The sequence below is a fragment of the Mustela erminea genome, chromosome 6 (genome assembly GCF_009829155.1).
Source record: "Mustela erminea isolate mMusErm1 chromosome 6, mMusErm1.Pri, whole genome shotgun sequence".
NCBI lineage: Eukaryota > Metazoa > Chordata > Mammalia > Carnivora > Mustelidae > Mustela > Mustela erminea.
The window spans coordinates 7910011-7930058 of NC_045619.1; the positions used below are offsets into that span (position 1 = coordinate 7910011).

General features: G+C 38.9%; 1 protein-coding gene across 2 annotated transcripts in view; it reads left to right on the forward strand.

Annotated features, from left to right (window-relative positions):
- Positions 1 to 5197: 5197 nt before the first annotated feature.
- The window catches only part of MRTFA (myocardin related transcription factor A), a 160479-nt gene continuing 145628 nt past the window's right edge, over positions 5198 to 20048 (forward strand). For both annotated transcript variants that reach the window (XM_032346174.1, XM_032346175.1), the window contains exon 1: positions 5198 to 5334. In XM_032346174.1, coding sequence (XP_032202065.1) covers positions 5293 to 5334 — 42 coding nt within the window. In that variant the 5' untranslated portion in view covers positions 5198 to 5292. The remainder of the gene's footprint in view (positions 5335 to 20048) is intronic.

The window sequence follows — 20048 nt, forward strand, 5'->3', positions numbered from 1 at the left end:
CTTGTTAAGGCTGCTGGCTTAAACACTGCGCTTCACTGATTTAATTAGGAATTGTTTATTCTCTTCTGTTTTTGATATTGGAATCAAACCTTTATATTGATTTTCTTTCCTCTTTCTTTATTTCCTTTTTTCCTCTTTCATCCCATTTTTTGCTTTCTTTTTAATTCTTTGCATCTTTTGCTCCCCAAATGAGGCAGTAGCCTTCTTTCAGGTGAACTGCTTGTTTGAAAGAAGATTCTGAATTTTGTGAAATTATTTATTTTTGTGTGTATGAAGTTTATATTTTAGAAGATGAGGACGATCTCATCTTACTTAGATTGTAAAAATTATTCTCATTTCCTTTGGAATGTAAGGGAAACTTTTTAAAGCTGCATTTCCAGTGGAGATTCTCTGTGAGCGTGTTTTGAGCCAAAAGCCTTGAAAATAACTGTTAGAATTTTCTAATGCCTCAATTTTTAAGGAGCAGCCTTTCCAGAACATCAGGGCACATACATCTAATTTTTAAATTTTTTTCAAAAGTTAGGGAAAGTATAGGTATTTACATTTTTTCTTGTGTTGTAATTTCCAGAACATTTTCTATCTTCATAAAGCATTGTGTTGTGTAGTATGTAGTAGGATAAATACACTGGGCTAGTGATCAGATTTGGGCCCAAGTGTTTCTGTTATCAAGTCACTGAACCTCTTCTAGTCTGGTTTCTCAACTGAGAATAAAGGGATTGGATGTGTGGGCTTCCACGGTCTGATTATAAAGTTTTAGTCATTCTAGGTTTTATTGGCATTTCTCTAAAGCCAGTAATATAAAAGATTAGAAGAACTTTGCTTATAAAACTGTTCACATGAAAACTCATTTCAGTGTAACATAAGACTTGGTTTCTAAAGGGGATGACTGAAACAACGTTTTTATAAGATGGTCTCGTGTAGAAATCAGTTTCAGAATACATTCTCTGGCAACATTGATCTAAAAATCCTGGATCTCATTTTGATATTAATAATTGTAAGTAATTTGTCATTATCTTTTATCATCTTTTTCTTCATCTATTTTTAAAAGATAACCCATCACTCTGTAGGAGTTGACATTTTCTGTTATGGCTTCCCTTGAAATACTACTGCTTTCATCTTTCTCCCTTAAGTGTCTTTTCCTGAGAGTGCAGGATTGAGTTCATACCTTTGCATAATGATTTAGGGAGTATTTTAAGCTTGGCATGTTAAAACCTGGCTGACTTCATTAATATGTGGGCAAACCAGCACATTAGAACATTTTTAAAGTTCCAAGCCACACGTTGTGCTTTAAGTGAACTTGGGCATGTATAAAAATTAATATTTAAGCATTGAATAGCACAGACATTCGAATTGCCCGTTGTCCTGGGTGACTGATTTTCAGTAAGGCTCTTGCTTGCCCTGCACATTTCTTCTATGCTTTAAACAGTGCCAAGAGCAGAGCCAGTAGAGGGTTTATTCCTTTGGCGCTCTGCTACTCCCTGCTTTCGGCAGGCAGAAAGGCTGCTGTTTTACATCTTAAACTCCTACCATATGGAAAGTTTCTATAAATAAATCATGGATTTATGATTGGACTTCTAAATCTGTACCTCTACGATCCATGACTAAAGCCAATATGAACACCTACTTAAACATACAGACTGCGAATGAAACTGGCGCTATTTCAGTGAGTATGGTCTCCGGCCACAATATCTAAATTATCAATTCAGTTAATTTCTTCTGGCTCAGTTGGCATGAATGGGACCTCATTTTGTTGTCAAGCAAAAACTAGTGAGCTCGGTAGTTTTTAGTGAATCCACTTTGACTTTTTGTACCTGAGTTGTTAGCATAATTATGTGGCAGATGTATTCATGAAAATGTAAAAGTGCATTAGATTTTGACACACTGAATCATTTAAATGTATTAAAGGAGCTGACATTTTAGAGGAATCCTATTTTTATTTATTTTGTAAACAGTCAGTTGGTATTTCCGTCAACAAGAATATAATGGGCACCTGTTATATGCCAGACACTTGTTAGGTCTTAGGGAACACTGAGTTATATGAAAGATGGTTTCTGTTCGGACATGTAAGAGAAAAGGAAAAAAGGAAACCTGGGGACCATAAAATATTTTATTGCTCTAATGGAAAGATGGACAAATGCCATGTGAGTGTGGTAGAGAGGCGAGTAGATTAACTCTGGGGACTTGGAAAAGGCTTTAGAAAAATATTTCAATTGGATCTTTAATAATTAAAATTATTTCCAAGTGGCTATATTGTATTGAGTGCCTACCATATACTAAGATTAGTTGATGTTACTTACCAGGGAAAAGTGGGGAAGAACATTTTATTATGTAGTAGGAAAACATTAGGACTATCAAAGATTGTCCCAGAAGTAAGAAGTTTGGTATTAGCTAATGGGACAGGGGAGGGAGATGAGTGGCTGGGTGGGATCAGACTATGACAGATCTCAGATACACGGTGTCTGTCCTTGCCACCGTGTTTTTTATATCATTTCCTTGCCTGAAAAGCCTTTCTCCTCTGCTGCTATACCTGTTTTTAAAGGTCCAGCTTTTATGTGAAGCTTTCCTCCCCTTTTTTCAAAGCTTATTATTTTTACTGAATGATTGTACAAAAGGATGTACCTCAAAAGGGCATTCTATTTCTTGAAGCATTTCTTCTATTATAGTCTGATCTTCCCAACTAGTTTCTCCTAAGGGTCAGAGGATGAATCCTCTTTAGAACACTATGGGGACTCAAGGAATACGTAATAAATGGATGAATATGAAACATTTCTAGATATGTCAACCATTGAAACAGCCCAGCTGCAGTAGTTGAGATCACCTGTGTTTATTTAAAAGCCATTTTTTAACACCAGTAAGAGCAATTTTCAGAGGTATAGGTCAGTTGCAATTTGGATGTAAAATGACTTAATAAGAGTAATTATCTCATAGGGTTGTTGAGGATTAAATTAGTATTTTTAAGTGCTTAGAACAGTGGCGTAGCATATATAGTAAGTGCTCAGTCAAATGTTAGCTACTGTTTAACTCCACCTATTTGGGCCTTTTTGCCAGTGACAGAGCTCAACCACTGTTGTAGGCATGAAGAAGATAGGAGATAAACAGCTTTATACCTTTGAAACCAAATGCCCTTTAGGAACTTCAAGAACTGCTTATATTGCATGAACTTTTATTTTTCTCTTTGTGTTTTAGTGATCGAGGGGTATGGTTGGCATGGAATTGAATTTCATCTGTCTGTGGGAGTTGTAAACAAGGTAGGTCCCAGGTTTATTTGCTTTTTCCTGCTCCTTGCCTAAGCTGTTTTGTTAGTATTTTCAATTCTACTGAGCTAGAATAAATCATAGCCCCATGATGGGCTGTCTTTGTTGATTATCTAATGTTGTAGACTATGTCTAGTGTCTTTTCAGAATTTATTGAATGCCGAGAAACAGCACAACCAGTTAAAAATTTGGGGGATTATAGAACAGAACCATGAATTCACACACATGCATGTACAAACCATGATTCAATCGTTGGGAGGCCAGAAGTTCTTGTATTATAGCCATTATGTAAACCACCTTGGGGTAATGGCTAGTGACAGGCTAGCTAATTCTTCTGGTTACTCTGACACTCAGTAGCTTATGTGAATGGTAGACTAAACGCAACAAAAGGCCTGTTTTGACAGTAGCCAGGCAATCATGGCAATTATAAATTTTGTTACTGATGACAGAATCTGTCTATCTGCACCCACTAGAGTTTGATTTGACACATTATGCTTGTGTTCCTAGCTTCAGCTCTGTGCTAAACAAAAATACACCAGATATGGCTTGGGCTCCTATATCTGTCTTGTGTCATATGCCCACAAAAAAGCTATAGATGGCAGCTTCACACAGCTCTGCAAACCTATTTCTGTCAGAACATTTCCTGTCAAAGTAAGGTAGGGCTAGTTCACATAGTTCTAGTTTCCTGTAAGGTAGGGCTAGTTCACATAGTTCTAGTTTCCTGTGGTCTTAGGTATGTGGAGATCCCATTGCTCATTGGTGCAGGAAACTTGGATCACTCAGAGAGTGAACTTGATAGCCAAAAATAATAATAATAATAATAATAATGACACTACTCCCTACAACCCTCCCAACCAGGAATCCTGTGAACTTGAATATAAGGTTCTGTGGGTTGATGACAGCCTTGGACTCTTGCACCTAAAACAGCAAAAGTTCTTGAGACAACTTGCAAGAATAGCAATCATAAATACATTGCCATAAGGAAAGACAGTCGAGTTACCATTTTCTTTTTTTAAGTAATCTTTATGTCCAGTGTATGGCTTGAACTCACAGCCCCGAGATCAAGAGTTGCATGCTCTTGATCAGGTGCCTCACTGAGCTACTTTTCTGTAGCAAAGGGAACCATGGTCTTTGGAATTGACACTACTGCCTAGGCAGCAAGGTAGGGAGGTTTGATGAAAGTTTAACTTCTGCAGATGATTTCCCTTCATTATCATGTAGAGACCTGAATGTTGGGTCTGGTCTGGGTGGTCACTCAGGAGATTCTCTTCTGTTTTCCTGCTTTTTTTTTTGGGTAGTAATAAACAGGAACTATTTCATGGAAATACTGTAAGAATTAATGGAAAGGAAAGAAACTAAAATTTACTGACCTCCTACTAAGGATTAGGCATACTACTGTAAATGCTATTAGGCATGCTATTTTCACACTATGTTCTTTTATTGAAATATATAAAGTTCATTGATGTTATACTTTTTCAAGTGTGAGTGTTTATAACCTCATTGATATCACCACCTTGAGCTATTTTGACCTTTATTGTAGCCATTTAGAGGAAAGCGAGTTAGATATTGGTACAAATGTTGCTTCATTTATGTTATTTATGTCTTAATTATGTCATTTATGTCTGCTAGAACCTTCTTTTGTGAAGAAGAAAAAAAAGAAAATGCCTACACGGATTAGGGGAATTTTTTGTTTTTGTTTTTATCTAGAAAATAAAAACAGACTTGCTACTGATTTAGCCAAAGGCAGAAAGGAGACTAGCAGGTCTGAAATTAGAGACACCTGTGCTGTTTTGGGAAGTTGAGACTTTTGACCCAGGCTTTGCTGATGTTGATGCAGGGGAGGTCAGAGTAGGTTAATATTTTCATAGCTCAAAGCAAATGTGAATTGTGGTTGTTTATAGGTGCAGTTTCGCTTGATCTCTGTAGTTGCACGTGGGTAAGTAAAATACAGCGCTGCTATCTCCGGCAGCTTCTGCAAAAGCCCCTGAACCAATGCAAATTATTATTCTTCAGAAATACCAAAAAATCCCCCATTTGGATGTTTTGCTGGCTGAGGGAATTGACTGTTGTCATCTTACTGGTAAAGAAATTGTCTTACATTCTTTTAAGATGATTCTAGATTTGATTTTCTGCTTTTAAATTTCCTCTTGAAATTCTGTTCTGATAGGAGGTACCATCTCTACATCTCACACCTATGCAAGGGCGTGGGATTAGAATAAATTGTTACCTCTCTCCTAGGTGAGAGGACGTTAAGTCGGAGTTTTCCTTCCCGATTCCACATTGAACGTCTCCCAATCTATTGTCTTTTTACTCTTAAGACGGTAAGCTTTTGTGGTCTTAGCAAGGTTTATAGTGAGTAACCCAGTGACACAATACTGTCCTTTATTGGGCTAAAATGGAAACATTAGTATTTCTGAATCTGTGCAGTTTTCATTTTTATTTTCCTGTCTGTAGAATGAATTATTGTACTTTTTCTCCTCACTGCTTTCTTTCTTCAGTCAGAAACTCTAATTCCCCCTTCTTGCTTCAGCAAACAAATACCAGTTTTTAAGAAACAGCTTTATTGGGGCACCTGGGTGGCTCAGTGGGTTAATGCCTCTGCCTTCGGCTCAGGTCATGATCCCAGGGTCCTGGGATCGAGCCCCGCATCGGGCTCTCTGCTCAGCCAGGAGCCTGCTTCCTCCTCTCTCTGCCTGCCTCTCTGCTTACTTGTGATCTCTCTCTGTCAAATAAATAAATAAAATCTTTAAAAAAAAAAAAAAAAGAAACAGCTTTATTGATACGTAATCTATATACTGCAAAATTTGCCTGTTGGAAGTGTACAAGTCAATGATTTTTAGTAAATTTGTAGAGTTGTGCAACCATCGCTACACTCCAGTGTTACAGTCCCAGGTCCCCCAAAAGATCTCCGTCAGATTCTTAATTGTAGGAAACAAACTGAGGGTTGCTGGAGGGAAGGGGGATGGGGAATTGAGTAACTGGGCGATAGACATTACGGAGGGGATGTGATGTAATGGGCAGTGGGTATTACGGAAAATTGGTGAATCACTGATCTCTAGCTCTGAAGCTGATAATACACTATATGTTAATTGATTGAATTTTTAAAAAGTTTCTTATTATCGGTCACACATTTACCCTTTTGTTATTTTTATTCCTTTTTTTCTTTTTAACCACTTTTTGAAAGTGTAACCTTTCTTAAAGAGTGGCTTTAGCTTTTATTTGAAGTGTTGTCCCCCCCCCCCCCCCCCCGCAAAGACACTATTCTATAACACTTCAGGCCTTTCAATAAAAGGTTTTATATTGGGGCACCTGGGTGGCTCAATCGGTTAAGTGTCTGCCTTTGGCTCAGGTCATGATCTAAGGGTCCTGGGATTGTGCCCTGCATCGGCCTCCTTGCTCAGCGGGGAGGCTGCTTTCCTTCTCTACTGCTTGTGCTCTCTCTTGCATGTGCTCGCTCTTTCAGTCTCTCAAATAAATAAACAAAATCTTTTTTTTTTTTAAAGGTTTTGTTTATTTGACACAGAGAGACACAGTGAGAGAGAGAACCCAAGCAGGAAGAGTGAGAGAGGGAGAAGCAGGCTTTCTGCTGGACTCTGGGATCATGACCTGAGCCAAAGGCAGATGCTTAACTACTGAGCCACCCAGGAGTCCCATAAATTAAAAAAAATCTTTAAAAAAAGTAAAATGCTAGAATATTGCCATTCATTCATTCATTCATTCATTCATATTAACATATAATGTATTATTTGCCCCAGGGGTACACGTATGTGAATCATCAGACTTACACATTTCATACCACTCACCATAGCACATACCCTCCCCAATGTCCATAACCCCACCATCCTACACCTACCCCCCACCCTGCCCCCAGCAACCCTCAGTTTGTTTTGTGAGATTAAGAGTCTCTTATGGTCTGTCTCCCTCCTGATCCCATCTTGTTTCATTTTTTCTTTCCCTACCCCCCACAACTCACAAATTCCTCATATCAGGGAGATCATATGATAATTGTCTTTCTCTGATTGACTTATTCCGCTCAGCATAATACCCTCTGGTTACATGCATGTCATTGCAAATGATTGCCAGGCATTTATATATTAAACAACCCAATAGATACTAGTTACTTTTTTGTGTTACTATTAGGCCTAGAGATATTAAGTCTGTGAAGATATGGCTCCTTCCCTCAGGGTGTTATAATCTACCTGAAGAAACAAACAAGAATCAATGTCCAGAGAACAGCGTGATAAGCATTATGGTAAAAGTATTGTAACAGCACAGAGAAGGAGTATTTAAATTAAATAAAGGGGGGCACCTGGGTGGCTCAGTCAGTTAAGCATCTGCCTTTGGCTCAGGTCATGATTGCAGGGTCCTGGGATCTAGGCCTGCATCTGGCTCCCTGCTCAGCGGGGAGTCTGCTTCTGCTTCTCCCTCTGCCCCTCGCCCTTGCTTGTGCACATGCTCTCTCTTTCTCTCTCAAATAAATAAATAAAATGTTAAAATTAATTAATTAAAGGTAATAAAGTTTATCACTAATGGAACCAGAGCTGATTTCTAAAGAATAAGTAGTTATATTCCATTCAAAGAGAGTGATAAACCATTCGAGACAATGGTAGAAGCATGAAAACCTTAATGGGCAAAAGCATGACATCATTTGAGGTTAAGTGAATAAGAATAAAAAGCATGGCATGAAAATCTTAAAGGAAGGCAGGAGCCAGATCATAAATGGCCTATGTGATAAGCTGAGTTTGGATTTTTTCCTGAAAGCTACAAGGAGCCACTGAAAACACAGAAATAGAGATAAGATGTGATTAAATCTCCATGTCAGAAATATCACTTGGATAGCAAAGTGAGAGACCAATTAAAGAGGTGACAAGTCCAACTAGAATTCTACTGCAGTCGTACAGAGGGATAAAATAGAGGCTTCAACACTTAGATATATAACTAAGAACTACAAAAACATGCATCCACACAAAAACTTGCACACAAATGGTCATAGCAGCATTATTCATAAGAGCTAAAGAGTAAAAACAAGCCAAATGTCCATTAACTGATACATGAATTTTTAAAATGTGGTTTATCCATACAATCAAATATTATTCGTCCTTAAAAAGGAATGAAGTTCTGACACCTGCTACAGCACAGATGAGCCTTGAAAACATTAGACTGAGTTAAAGAAGCCACTCATAAAAGGGCACTTATTGTATGATTCCTTTTATATGAAATGTCTAGAACAGGCAAATCCATAGAGACAGAAAGCTCTAGAGGGAAGCCAGCTGCTATGTCTTGACAAACTCAAGCAGTCCTATGTAGAGGTCTGTGTGGTAAGGAACTGAGCCTCCAACAATGGCCAGTGAGAAATCATGGCCTGCTGCCAACAGCCGTGTGGGTAAGCTTAGAAGCGGATCCTCTAGCCCCAGGCAGGCCTTCAGATAGCCTGAGCCCCCAGAAACATGACAGCCTTATAGCCAGAATCACTCAGTTAACCTGCTCCCATATTCCTGAGCCACAGAAACCATATGAGATAATGTTTATTGTTGTTTTAAGCTGCTGAGTTTTAGAATAGTTTACTATGCTGAAATAGAGAACTGATTCTCCAATAAAACTTTTAAAAGTTTGGGGTACATGGCTGGGTCAATCAGATCATTTCACTCTCGATCTCAGGGTTAAAGTTTAACCCCCATGCTGAGTGTAGAGATTATTTAAAAATAAAATCTTAAAAAACAACAACAACTTTTCAAAGTTCAGGTGTACTAGAATATCATTTACCTTATTTACCATGTGCAGAGCAGAATTCTCCAGTGAACAAATATCTAATCTATATATACAAAGAGAAATAACCAGATAAACGATTCCCTTTAAAAACAAATAATAGGGGCACCTGGGTGGCTCAGTGGGTTAAGCTTCTGCCTTTGTCTCAGGTCATGTTCTCGGACTTCTGGGATCAAGTCCCACATTGGGCTCTCTGTTCAGCGGGGAGCCTGCTTCCCCCCTCCCCTAGTTGTGATTCTGTCTCTCTCTCTCTCTGTCAAATAAATAAATAAAAATCTTTAAAATAAATAAATAAACACAATAAATAAGCAAGAAATAAAAGAGCTTTTTAAAATTTTTATTTTTTTTAAGATTTTACTTATTTGAGAGAGAGAGAGCACAAGCTTGGGGGGAAAGGTTGGGGGCAGGGGAACGGCAGGAGAGGGAGAAGCAGACTCCCCTTTGAGCTGACTGAGCCACCCAGGTGCCCCATTTGTTATGTCATCTTCATAACAACCCTTTAAATTAGGTGTTGTTATTATCTTCCCTTTAAAAATGAAGATGTCAAAGCACAGAGAGATTGAGTAATTTGCTAAAATATACGCAGATAGCAAATGGTAGAGCTGGGATTTGGTAATGCTGGAACTTGAACCTGCACACGCTGATTCCAGAGTCTGTGTTCCTATTTCTACTGCTGTGCTGCTGCCATAGAGTCTGACACATAGATATTTAATAAATATTGGTGGGTGAGTGAAAACCCAGTTTCTGCGCACAGAGCCTTGCTTACTTGGTTCTTGCCAACAGGGTGTTTGTCCTGGGGGTTACAAGGACAGGAAGATAGAGATCGGAGTCACAGTGGTCTGAATTCCTATCCTGCTTCATGACTTCTGCTTCTTAACTCCTTTCTCTGCTTTTCTTACTTTTACCAAAGATTTATTTATTTATTTTAGAGAGAGGAAGAGAGAGCACAGAGTGTGGGGCAGAAGGAGAGGGGGAAAGAGAGAATCTGAAGCAGACTCCCTGCTGAGCACGGAGCCCAACGCAGGGCTTAATCTCCCTGAGTGAGATCACGGCCCAATCTGAAACCAAGAGAAACTGAGTCTGGTGCTAAAATGACTGCACCACCTAGGTGCCTCATGAAAAAGAATGATTCTCTTATTCTGCCTTAATCCTTAGGTAATATTCGTTAAGATTCCTAAGTTTTGTGTCTGGGAGTATTTTCTGCCCCAACCTTTTATTTTGATGACATTTAAATGTTCAGAAAAGTGTTAAGAATGGTACAGTGGTTACCCATATACCCTTTTGACTAAATTGATCAGTTTTGGACATGTTGCCACATTTTTGTGTTCTCTTTCCACACACACACGTGCAGGCATGTTTATATTTTGCTGAAACATGTAAGGGTCACTTGCAGATATCATGACACTTTATTCCTAAATATTTTGGCATCCATTTCCAAAGAATAAAGAGATTTCTCCTACACAACCACATAGAGTTTTATACTCCGGAGCTTAAGTGTTGACATATCATCTCATATACCATCTCTAATATGTATTTTCTTGGTTTGAATAATGTCTTTTAGTTGTCCTGGCTCATACCCCAAGACAGTTCCTAAAGCCCGATTTTAGGAAGGAAGATGTCTTTCATGACATTGACATTTTAAGAGATGAGTTGTTTTGTAGACTATCCTTCAATTTGAATATATCTTTTTCCTCTTGGTTGCTTCAGGGTAAGTATTGTGGGCAGGATGTTTTGTCTTTTCTTAATGCTAAACATCAGGAGGCCCACAATGGTAGTTTCATTAATGGTGATGTTAAATTCACATTTGGTTAAATTCCTGTCTGCCAGATTTGCCCATTGTGTAGGTGCCTTTTTCCCTTTGTAATATATAATTGATTAGAGTAATACTGATTTTTCTTTTAAAGATTTTATTTATTTGACAGACAGAGATGACAAGTAGGCAGAGAGGCAGGCAGAGAGAGAGAGGGGGAAGCAGGCTCCCTGCTGAGCAGAGAACCGGATGTGGGGCTCTATCTCAGGACTCTGAGACCATGACCTGAGCCGAAGGCAGAGGCTTTAACCCACTGAGCCACCCAGGCGCCTCAGAGTAATACTGTTTTTAAAATACCTTTTGTACAGAAGTACCATGTGGTTATCACAATAGAAATGACACCTAAGCAGTAAACTAAATAGGCTAATGGTGTTTAAAAGTTTAGTATTATGTGCAAGGTGATATGTATGAAATGGAGTTCACAGTTCATTTAATTTGAGCTTTTTTGTAATATGAACAACTAAGTGAGGAGTTTAAATACTGTTGCTGAAGAGCCTTGGGATGAAAATCTAGTTTTTTTGGGTCATAGGAATTTTTGCTGATAACCTTTTCATAGTTTTCAGACAGATTATTTCCTGCTTTTATTTATTTTATTTTTCCCATTTATTATTTTTATTTATTTATTTTTTAGGTGGGGGAGGGGCAAAGGAAGAAAAAATCTGAGACCGATTCCTTGCTTAGCACAGAGCAGGGCTCAGTCCCCTGACCCTAAGATCATGACCTGAGTGGAAATCAAGAGTTGGACACTCAGCTGACTGAGCCACCCAAGCACCCCTCTTTTTGCTTTTAAAATCTCTTCCTCCCACCTTCTTCTTCTTTTTTTTTTTTTAAAGATTTTATTTATTTATTTGACAGACAGAGATCACAAGTAGGCAGAGAGGCAGGCAGAGAGAGAGAGAGAGAGGAGGAAGCAGGCTCCCCGCAGAGCAGAGAGCCAGATGTGGGGCTCGATCCCAGGTCCCTGGGATCATGACCTGAGCTGAAGGCAGAGGCTTTAACCCACTGAGCCACCCAGGCGCCCCTTCCTCCCATCTTCTTATGTGTCCTTTGAAACAATACAGCTCTTTTTTTTTTTTTAATATTTTATTTATTTATTTGAGAGAGAGACAGTGAGAGAGAGCATGAGCGAGGAGAAGGTCAGAGGGAGAAGCAGACTCCCCGTGGAGCTGGGAGCCCGATGTGGGACTCGATTCCGGGACTCCGGGATCATGACCCGAGCCCGAAGGCAGTCGTCCAACCAACTGAGCCACCCAGGTGCCCCAACAATACAGCTCTTAAGGAGAGCTCTGGAGTTAATCTGGGTTTGAACCCTGGCTCAGCCATTTAATCACTAGGTGATCTTGAACAGGTTATTTAACTTCTCTGTACCTCAGTATTCTCCTCTGTGTACTGTGGAAAATAATAATGCCCTTGTAAGCTTGCTGTAAGGATAGAATAAGCAGTGGCTACTGTTTCTGGTCACAAGTATTTAGTAAGTATTAGATATTCTTTTCAACCTGATTAAACTTGTCAGGTATTACTCAGTGACTTTTCCTTTAAATCTGTGCACTAGACATGTAGACATGAACATATACATGTACTTATAGACTTTGTTCAAGGAAATGATCTTAGACATTTCTTCTAGAATTCTCTCTATCCTGTCCTTTCTTTGTGAAACTTGAGGGAAAGGAGATAAACATTTAACTTAGAATACTTGTAGAATCCATATGTTAACCTTTTATTTCTTAAATGTTTACATTTGCTGTATACCATTTTAAAAATAACACCCAAAGGACTGCCTGTGCTAGGAAAAAAAAAAAGTAAATATTCTCTCTACTTTAGACCATATGATCTTTTTTTTTTTTTTTTTAAAGATTTTATTTATTTATTTGAGAGAGAAACAGTGAGAGAGAGCATGAGCGAGGAGAAGGTAAGAGAGCGAAGCAGACTCCCCATGGAGCTGGGAGCCCGATGCGGGACTCGATCCCGGGACTCCGGGATCATGACCTGAGCCGAAGGCAGTCGTCCAACCAACTGAGCCACCCAGGCGTCCCTAGACCATATGATCTTAATGCTGCCTTGGAAATGGTTAAATTCAAGGCATTGATAGCTGACTGACATCTCTACCCTGAATTGGAGGCCACAGTTCATTATGGGACAATCTAAGGAGATACTCCAAGGAGGGTATCAGCTAAATTTTTCAGGGGTTCTTAATGGCAGAGGTGCCGTTATCTCCAGAGAGTATTTGGAAAAGTATGGGGGCATTTTTGGTTGTTGCAGTGACTATAGAGGAGTGAGGATACACCACTAGCATTTAGTGGTCAGGGGTCAAGGGTAATAGCCCAAAACAAAGAATTATCTACCCCACATGCCAATAAGATTGCTCAGAGAGTGAACTACTCAAACCCAAAGACTTGGTGAATTGGTAGATACAGTTTTATTTTATCTGTTGTTAAGAAAAGATTATTGCTTAAGGCAGGAAGTTTTCTGAAGGAATATTTCAGAGCTATAGTATATACTTTGTATTCTTCAAGGAGAATTAGGTCATATTTTCTCATTTGGGAGAGTAAGGTATTTTCCTGAAAAATCAGAAAGTAAGTATACATTGGTGGTGTTTATTCCCTAACATTAGGAGTAGTTGAATGCTTAAAATTGTGTGGTGGGGGCGCCTGGGTGGCTCAGTGGGTTAAGCCGCTGCCTTCGGCTCAGGTCATGATCTCAGGGTCCTGGGATTGAGTCCCGCATCGGGCTTTCTGCTCAGCAGGGAACCTGCTTCCCTCTCTCTTTCTCTGCCTGCCTCTCTGTCTACTTGTGATCTCTCTCTGTCAAATAAATAAATAAAATCTTAAAAAAAAAAAAATTGTGTGGTGGTTAAAGAAAATTGGTGTTCTATTTCTTTAGTAATCTGTGTATCTCCATGATTGGTAGAAATAACATAATTTATGCCTGGCATTCCAGTGATGCTTAAATATTGCTTGCACTGTTCTCTTTCTTTCTTTTTTTTTTCCCTCCAAAGACCAAATGATGTATTTTTTTGGCAGATCAATAAGATTATAGTAGGAATGTAATTAAACTTGTTGTAGCTTGTTTTACTTGAGCCTAATGAAGGACTTTCACAGAGATTTTAGGGAAGATAAGTATTCTCAGCTTCTAGTCAAAGTTTCTCAAGCTTTTTTGGGATGTAACTCATAATTAGAGACATATTTTATATCGGTACCCAATTGTATGCATAAGTATATAGATAGCTGTAACAAAAGTTTTATGAAATAATACCCTTACTACATGTGGTGCAATCTGATAGTTTTAACTTTATTTAATTGCAAAATGTTGATCTTAGCCTATTAAATTGATTATGTGACCAAGATATTACAAATTATAATTTGAAAAATACTGTTTTAAGATATATGTTCATAAGATTCTAACCCAAGCTTTAAAATATATCCCATTTGTTACTGTTTGTTTTTCTTTTTAAAATTATGTTTTATTATGATAACATTTAAGATGAGATCTGCCCTCTTAATAGATTTTTAAGTGTACAACACAGTAATGTTATCTATATGCACAATGTTGTACAGCAGAACGTATTCATCTTGCATAACTGAAATTTTATACCCATTGATTAGCAGCTTCCACTTTAATCTTCTCCTTATAGCCCCTTGGCAACCATTATTTTATTCTTCTATGAATTTGACAATTTTTTAAAAAAAGATTTTATTTATTTGACAGACAGATCACAAGTAGACAGAGAGGCAGGCAGAGAGAGAGATTGGGGAAACAGGTTCCCTGCTGAGCAGAGAGCCCGAAGCGGGGCGCGGGGCTCAATCCCAGGACCCTGAGATCATGACCTGAGCCGAAGGCAAAGGCTTTAACCCACTGAGCCACCCAGGCACCCCAAGAATTTGACATTTTTTTTTTTAAAAGTTTATTTAAAAATAAACTGGTCGCCTGGGTGGCTCAGTCGGTTAAGCATTTGCCTTTGGCTCAGGTCACGACCCCAGAGTCCTGGGACTGAGCCCCGTGTCAGGCCCTCTGCTCGGCAAAGAGTTTGCTTCTCCTTCTGCCATGCTCTCTCCCTCTCTCTCTTTCTCTTTCTCTCTCTCTCAAAAAAAAAAAGTTTATTTTTTTAGTAACTACACCCAATGTGGGGCTTGAATTTATGATCCCCAGATCAAGAGGCACATGCTCTTAGCCAGTCAGGAGCCCAAATTTGACAATTTTAGATACCTCAAATAAGTGAAACCATGGTATTTGTGGTGGTATTTATCTTCTGTGACTGACTGGCTTATTTTCCTTAGCATAAACTCTGCAGGGTCCATCTGTGTCATTGCATATTACAGGATTCCCTTCTTTTTTTAAGACCGAATAATATTCCATTGTGTGTATATACCACTTTTTAAATCCACTAATCTGTAGATTGTTTCCACATCTTGCCTATTGTGAACAGTGCTGCATTGACATGGTAGTGCTGCTACCTCTTCAAAATCCTGACTTCTGTTATTTTGGAAAGATACCCAGAAGTGGGATTGCTGGATCATATAGAAGTTTTTTGTTTTTTTTTTTTAAGATTTCATTTATTTATTTGACAGACAGAGATCACAAGTAGGCAGAGAGGCAGGCAGAGAGAGAGGAAGAGAAGCAGGCTCCCTGCTGAGCAGAGAGCCCAACACGGGGCTTGATCCCAGGACCCTAGGATCATGACCTGAGCTGAAAGCAGAGGCTTTAACCCACTGAACCATCCAGGCGCCCCCATATAAGTTTTATTTTTAATTTTTTTTTTAAAATTTTTTGAGAAAATTCCATGCTGTTTTCATGATGGCTACCATTTTGCGATCCCACCAATAGTGTAGAAATGTTCCAGCTTCTCTGTATCCTTGTCAACATTTGTGTCTTTTGTATTTTTGATAATAGACATCCCTACAGGTATGAGGTGATAACTCATTGTGGTTTTATGCTGTTCTTTGGAGAACTGTCTATTCAAGTCCTTTGCCTATTTTTAAATTGGGTTATTAGTATTTGAGTTGTAGGAATTCCCAATATATTTGGAGATTAACCACTTACCAGATATGTGATTTATAGATACATTATTCTCATTCTGTAGCTTGCCCTTTTCCTCTATTAATTGTTTCCTTTGCTGTGCAGAAGCTTTTTAGTTTGGTATATAGTCCCATTGGTCTGTTTTTGTTTTTGGTACCTGTGCTTTGGTATCATGTCTGTGAAGTCATTGCCACGACTCATATCATGAAGCTGTTCCCCTATGTCATCTTCTAGGAGTTTTACAGTTTCAGGTGTGTTACATTTAAGTCTTTTTTTTTTTTTTTTTAAGATTTTATTTATTTATTTGACAGAGACAAAGCAAGAGAGGGAACACAATACAAGCAAGGTGAGTGGGAGAGAGAGAAGCAGGCTTCCTGTGGAGCAGGGAGCCTGATGCGGGGCTAGATCCCAGGACCTGGGGATTGTGACCTGAGCCGAAGGCAGACGCTTAATGACTGAGCCATCAAGGCACCCCTTGTTGAGAACTTTTATCATGAAAGAGTATTGGATTTCATCAGATGCTTTTTCTGCATCTATTGAGATGATCATTTTTTTTTTTTAAGACTTATTTTTAGAGAGAGAGAGAGCGGGTGCCTGTATGTGAACAGAGGGAGGGGCAGAAGGAGAGGGAAAAAGCAGACTCCTCGCTGATTAGAGAGCCTGACATGGGACTGGATCCCAGGACCCTGAGAACATGAACTGAGTCAAAATCAAGAGTTGGATGCTCTGACTGAGCCACCCAGGCACTCCGAGACGATCATGTGGTTTTTACCTTTCATTCTATTAATGTAGTCCATCATATTAAATAGTTTGCATATGTTGAACCATCTTTACATCACAGGGATAAACAAGTCTGACTGTTGCTGACTATCTCCTCCACTACTGCCCTTGGCTGAGCCACCCTCACCTCTCTCTCAGACTTCTTCGGTAGGATTCTTATTGTACTCCTGGTTTCCTCTCATGCTTTGTTCCCACCCAGCTCTGTCCTTTCTGTTCTAAATGATGGTTTAAAAATGCTGTCTGTTGTTTTCTTGTTAAAAATCGAGCCTATGTGATTTAAAAAAGTTTATAGAATATTGTAATAAAAATTTAAAAATCAAAAGTTAAAGTAATAATCCTTGACCTCAGATATCTAGAACAAGTTATACCATGGGACTCCCTTGCTCAGTAGTATTGAGGCCTGAACAGAATCTCTCATCACTGTTTCATTTGCTATCCGTATAATCCTGCTGGATTCATTGTAATTCCCGTGCATTGCCTGGTCTGTTTTATTGAGCTACTCTTCCCTTTCAGATTGGCAGAAATGATAACAGGTCTGGATTTTATTGTAACTTTTTTTTTTTTTTGGTAAGCCAGTATGAGGAAAGATTTGGCATTTTAAAAGACTGGGGCTCCTGGCTGGCTCAATTGGAAGAACATGCAACTCTTGATCTCAGGGTCATGAGTTCCAGCCCCACATTGGGTGTAGAGATTCTTAATTAAATAAACTTAAAAAAAAAGACAAAAGAGGGGTGCCTGGGTGGCTTAGTGGGTTAAAGCCTCTGCCTTTAGCTCAGGTCATGATCTCAGGGTCCTGGGATCGAGCTCCACATCAGGCTCTCTGCTCAGCAGGGAGCCTGCTTCCTCCTCTCTCTCTCTCTGCCTGCCTCTCTGCCTACTTTTGATCTCTGTCTGTCAAATAAATTAAAAAAAAAAAAAGACTAAAAAAAAAATAAAGGGCTTAAAAAAAAAAAGACAGTGTGCTGAACCAAACAGCCCAGAGTCTTCCTTACCTATTCTGTTATTTACAGAAAAGGAATGTGCTAATGTGGAAATCCTGAATTGGAAATCAGGAGGCCAGGGTTTTCCTCTTGCCTTTGCCCCTAATTTGCTGACATTGAGGAAATTGTTTATAACTCTTCCGGGCTTTTACTTTCTTCATCATCTGAAATCATTGGATACTCTAGGTTTCCTCAAACCCTAAAATTCAGCAATTCTGCCATCTTTTTGACAGGGTTTTGAAACAAAGGAAGTCTTCTTTATCTATTTTACCATGCTGATGTTCTCCTATCTGTTGTAATCCAAATACCTAGAAAAAGGAAAATAAATTTTAATCTGTCATACTCAGCTATTATGATAAGTAACTCCAGAATCATGATTATAAAAATAGTCTGGGCATATAATAAAGTACTATGCAGATGACAGATGATTACATATCACCATGGTGAAAAATGTAGATAAGCAATCCCTTCCTGCGTACTTTCTGTGAACTGCTCTATGGTCGCAATGTTAAGGTCCACTTCAGAGAGCTTCTGGGACTTTACTGTGCTTTCCTTGAGTTGCAAGACTAGTTCCTTGCAGTAGTCTCTTCGTATTATATTTTGTGCCTAGAGTGTGTGTAATTCAGCCAGCGGTAGTACGGCTGAGGAATTCATTGCTTTGGGCATTGGAAGCCTTCCTCTTTCATCCCAAAGCAGTTTTTGCAGGAAAATTAGGCACCAGAAAAGACAAGATTACCAACGTTATGGCTGTCTTTTTTGTGAGCTGGGCCCCTGGTGTCATGTAGGGAGCTGTGGTTTCCTTATTGCACATTTTGTTCTTCCCTAGACATTGTAGCTCGTTTTCTGAGATACTGGTGAGCTGTCTTGTGACTGTGTTTGCTTTCAGGTTACTGGGAGCACTGGTAGACATCTGTTCAAATCCTGTGAAAATAGGCAAAACAAGGCTCTGGTGTTTTAATCGGGTGAGTTGTTCAGTGGCCCTTAGACTCTTCAGGCTCTTTTGCAGCACTATTTCTTAAAGGCATTTTTTTTTTTTTTTTTTAAATCTCATTTGGTAAAAGAGATAGAACATATGTCCTAAACTCTCTGAGCTGCCTCAGTCCAGCGAGGCATTGGGCATGGCAGTGCGTTGTGTTCAGCTCACGCCTTTGTACGAGTGGCCCGATTACCGTCAGCGTTTCTCGAGAAAAAGAATAGTGATGTGCACACAGTGGCAGTGTAACTAATGAACTGAATTTGGGGCAAGTATAATTGTAATAGCAAAGGAGGTAATGGTGTTCATATGTTGATAGGTAGGTTTTACCCCTGATTTTAGAACAAATTGTGCCTTTTCCTCAGGGAGTCTAAGTTATTAGACAGCCTCCCTAGTAAAGAAAGGTGTGTGTATAATAGTTAAAAGTGTTAGTCAGTGGCTAATTGAAGGAAGTGACCCAAAGAAGTTTCTTAAGACTATGAATAAGAATATATCGATGAATTTCTGTACAGAAAGTAGATGAGTGGTTGCTGGAGCTAGAAGAGGGGGATAATGGAGAGTGACTACTCACAGGCATGGAGTTTCTTTTAGGCTAATGAAAATGTTCTGGAATTAGGTAGTGGTGGAACTTTGTGACTATACCAAAACCCACTGAAATGTACACTTTAAAATGTAGAATTAATGGTATGTGAATTATATCCCCCCCAAACTGTTATTTTAAAAAGATAGGACCAAATTATTTGTCTCAGTAAGATATTTACCTCCTTTGTTCAGTAGAAGAATATGAAAAAATTTTAAAAAGATTTTTAATTTTTAAGTAATCTCTCTACTCAACATGGGGCTTGAACTTACTGACTGAACAAGCCAGGAGCCCCAGAACAGTATGAAAATCTGAAACATGGAATGTCCCCCCACTGCCGATTATTTATTTATTTATTTGCGTGAGAGGGAACAAGCAAATGAGAGAGAGCCCAAACGTGGGAAGAGGCAGTGGGAGAGGGACAAACAGACTCCCACTGAGCAATTTGCTATACCCAACTCAAGGCTTGATTCATGACCTGAGCTGAAGGCAGATGCTTAACCGACTGAGCCACCCAGTGTCCCTGGGATGCATTTATTAAAGATAGTCTATATTATCATTTTCCTAGGCTCATGCCAACTTGAAAATCATAATTATAAAGAAAAAATTTTGTTTTGTTGAAAGACTGAGTGTGAAATTTAAAATTCTATAGTATATGTCTTTATGGGTGAACACAAGAGGAAGAAATTGTATATTACATATTGGATATCTATAATCTAGAAATAGAAATATGACAAAGAGAAAGCCCATTTGTCTAATAAAACTATAAAAATTGTGTCATTCTTAAATAACAAGATACTATTTCTTTTTCTTTTTAATTTTTTAAAATTGATTTTATTTATTTATTTGACAGAGATCACAAGCAGGCAGAGAGGCAGGCGGGGGCGGGCAG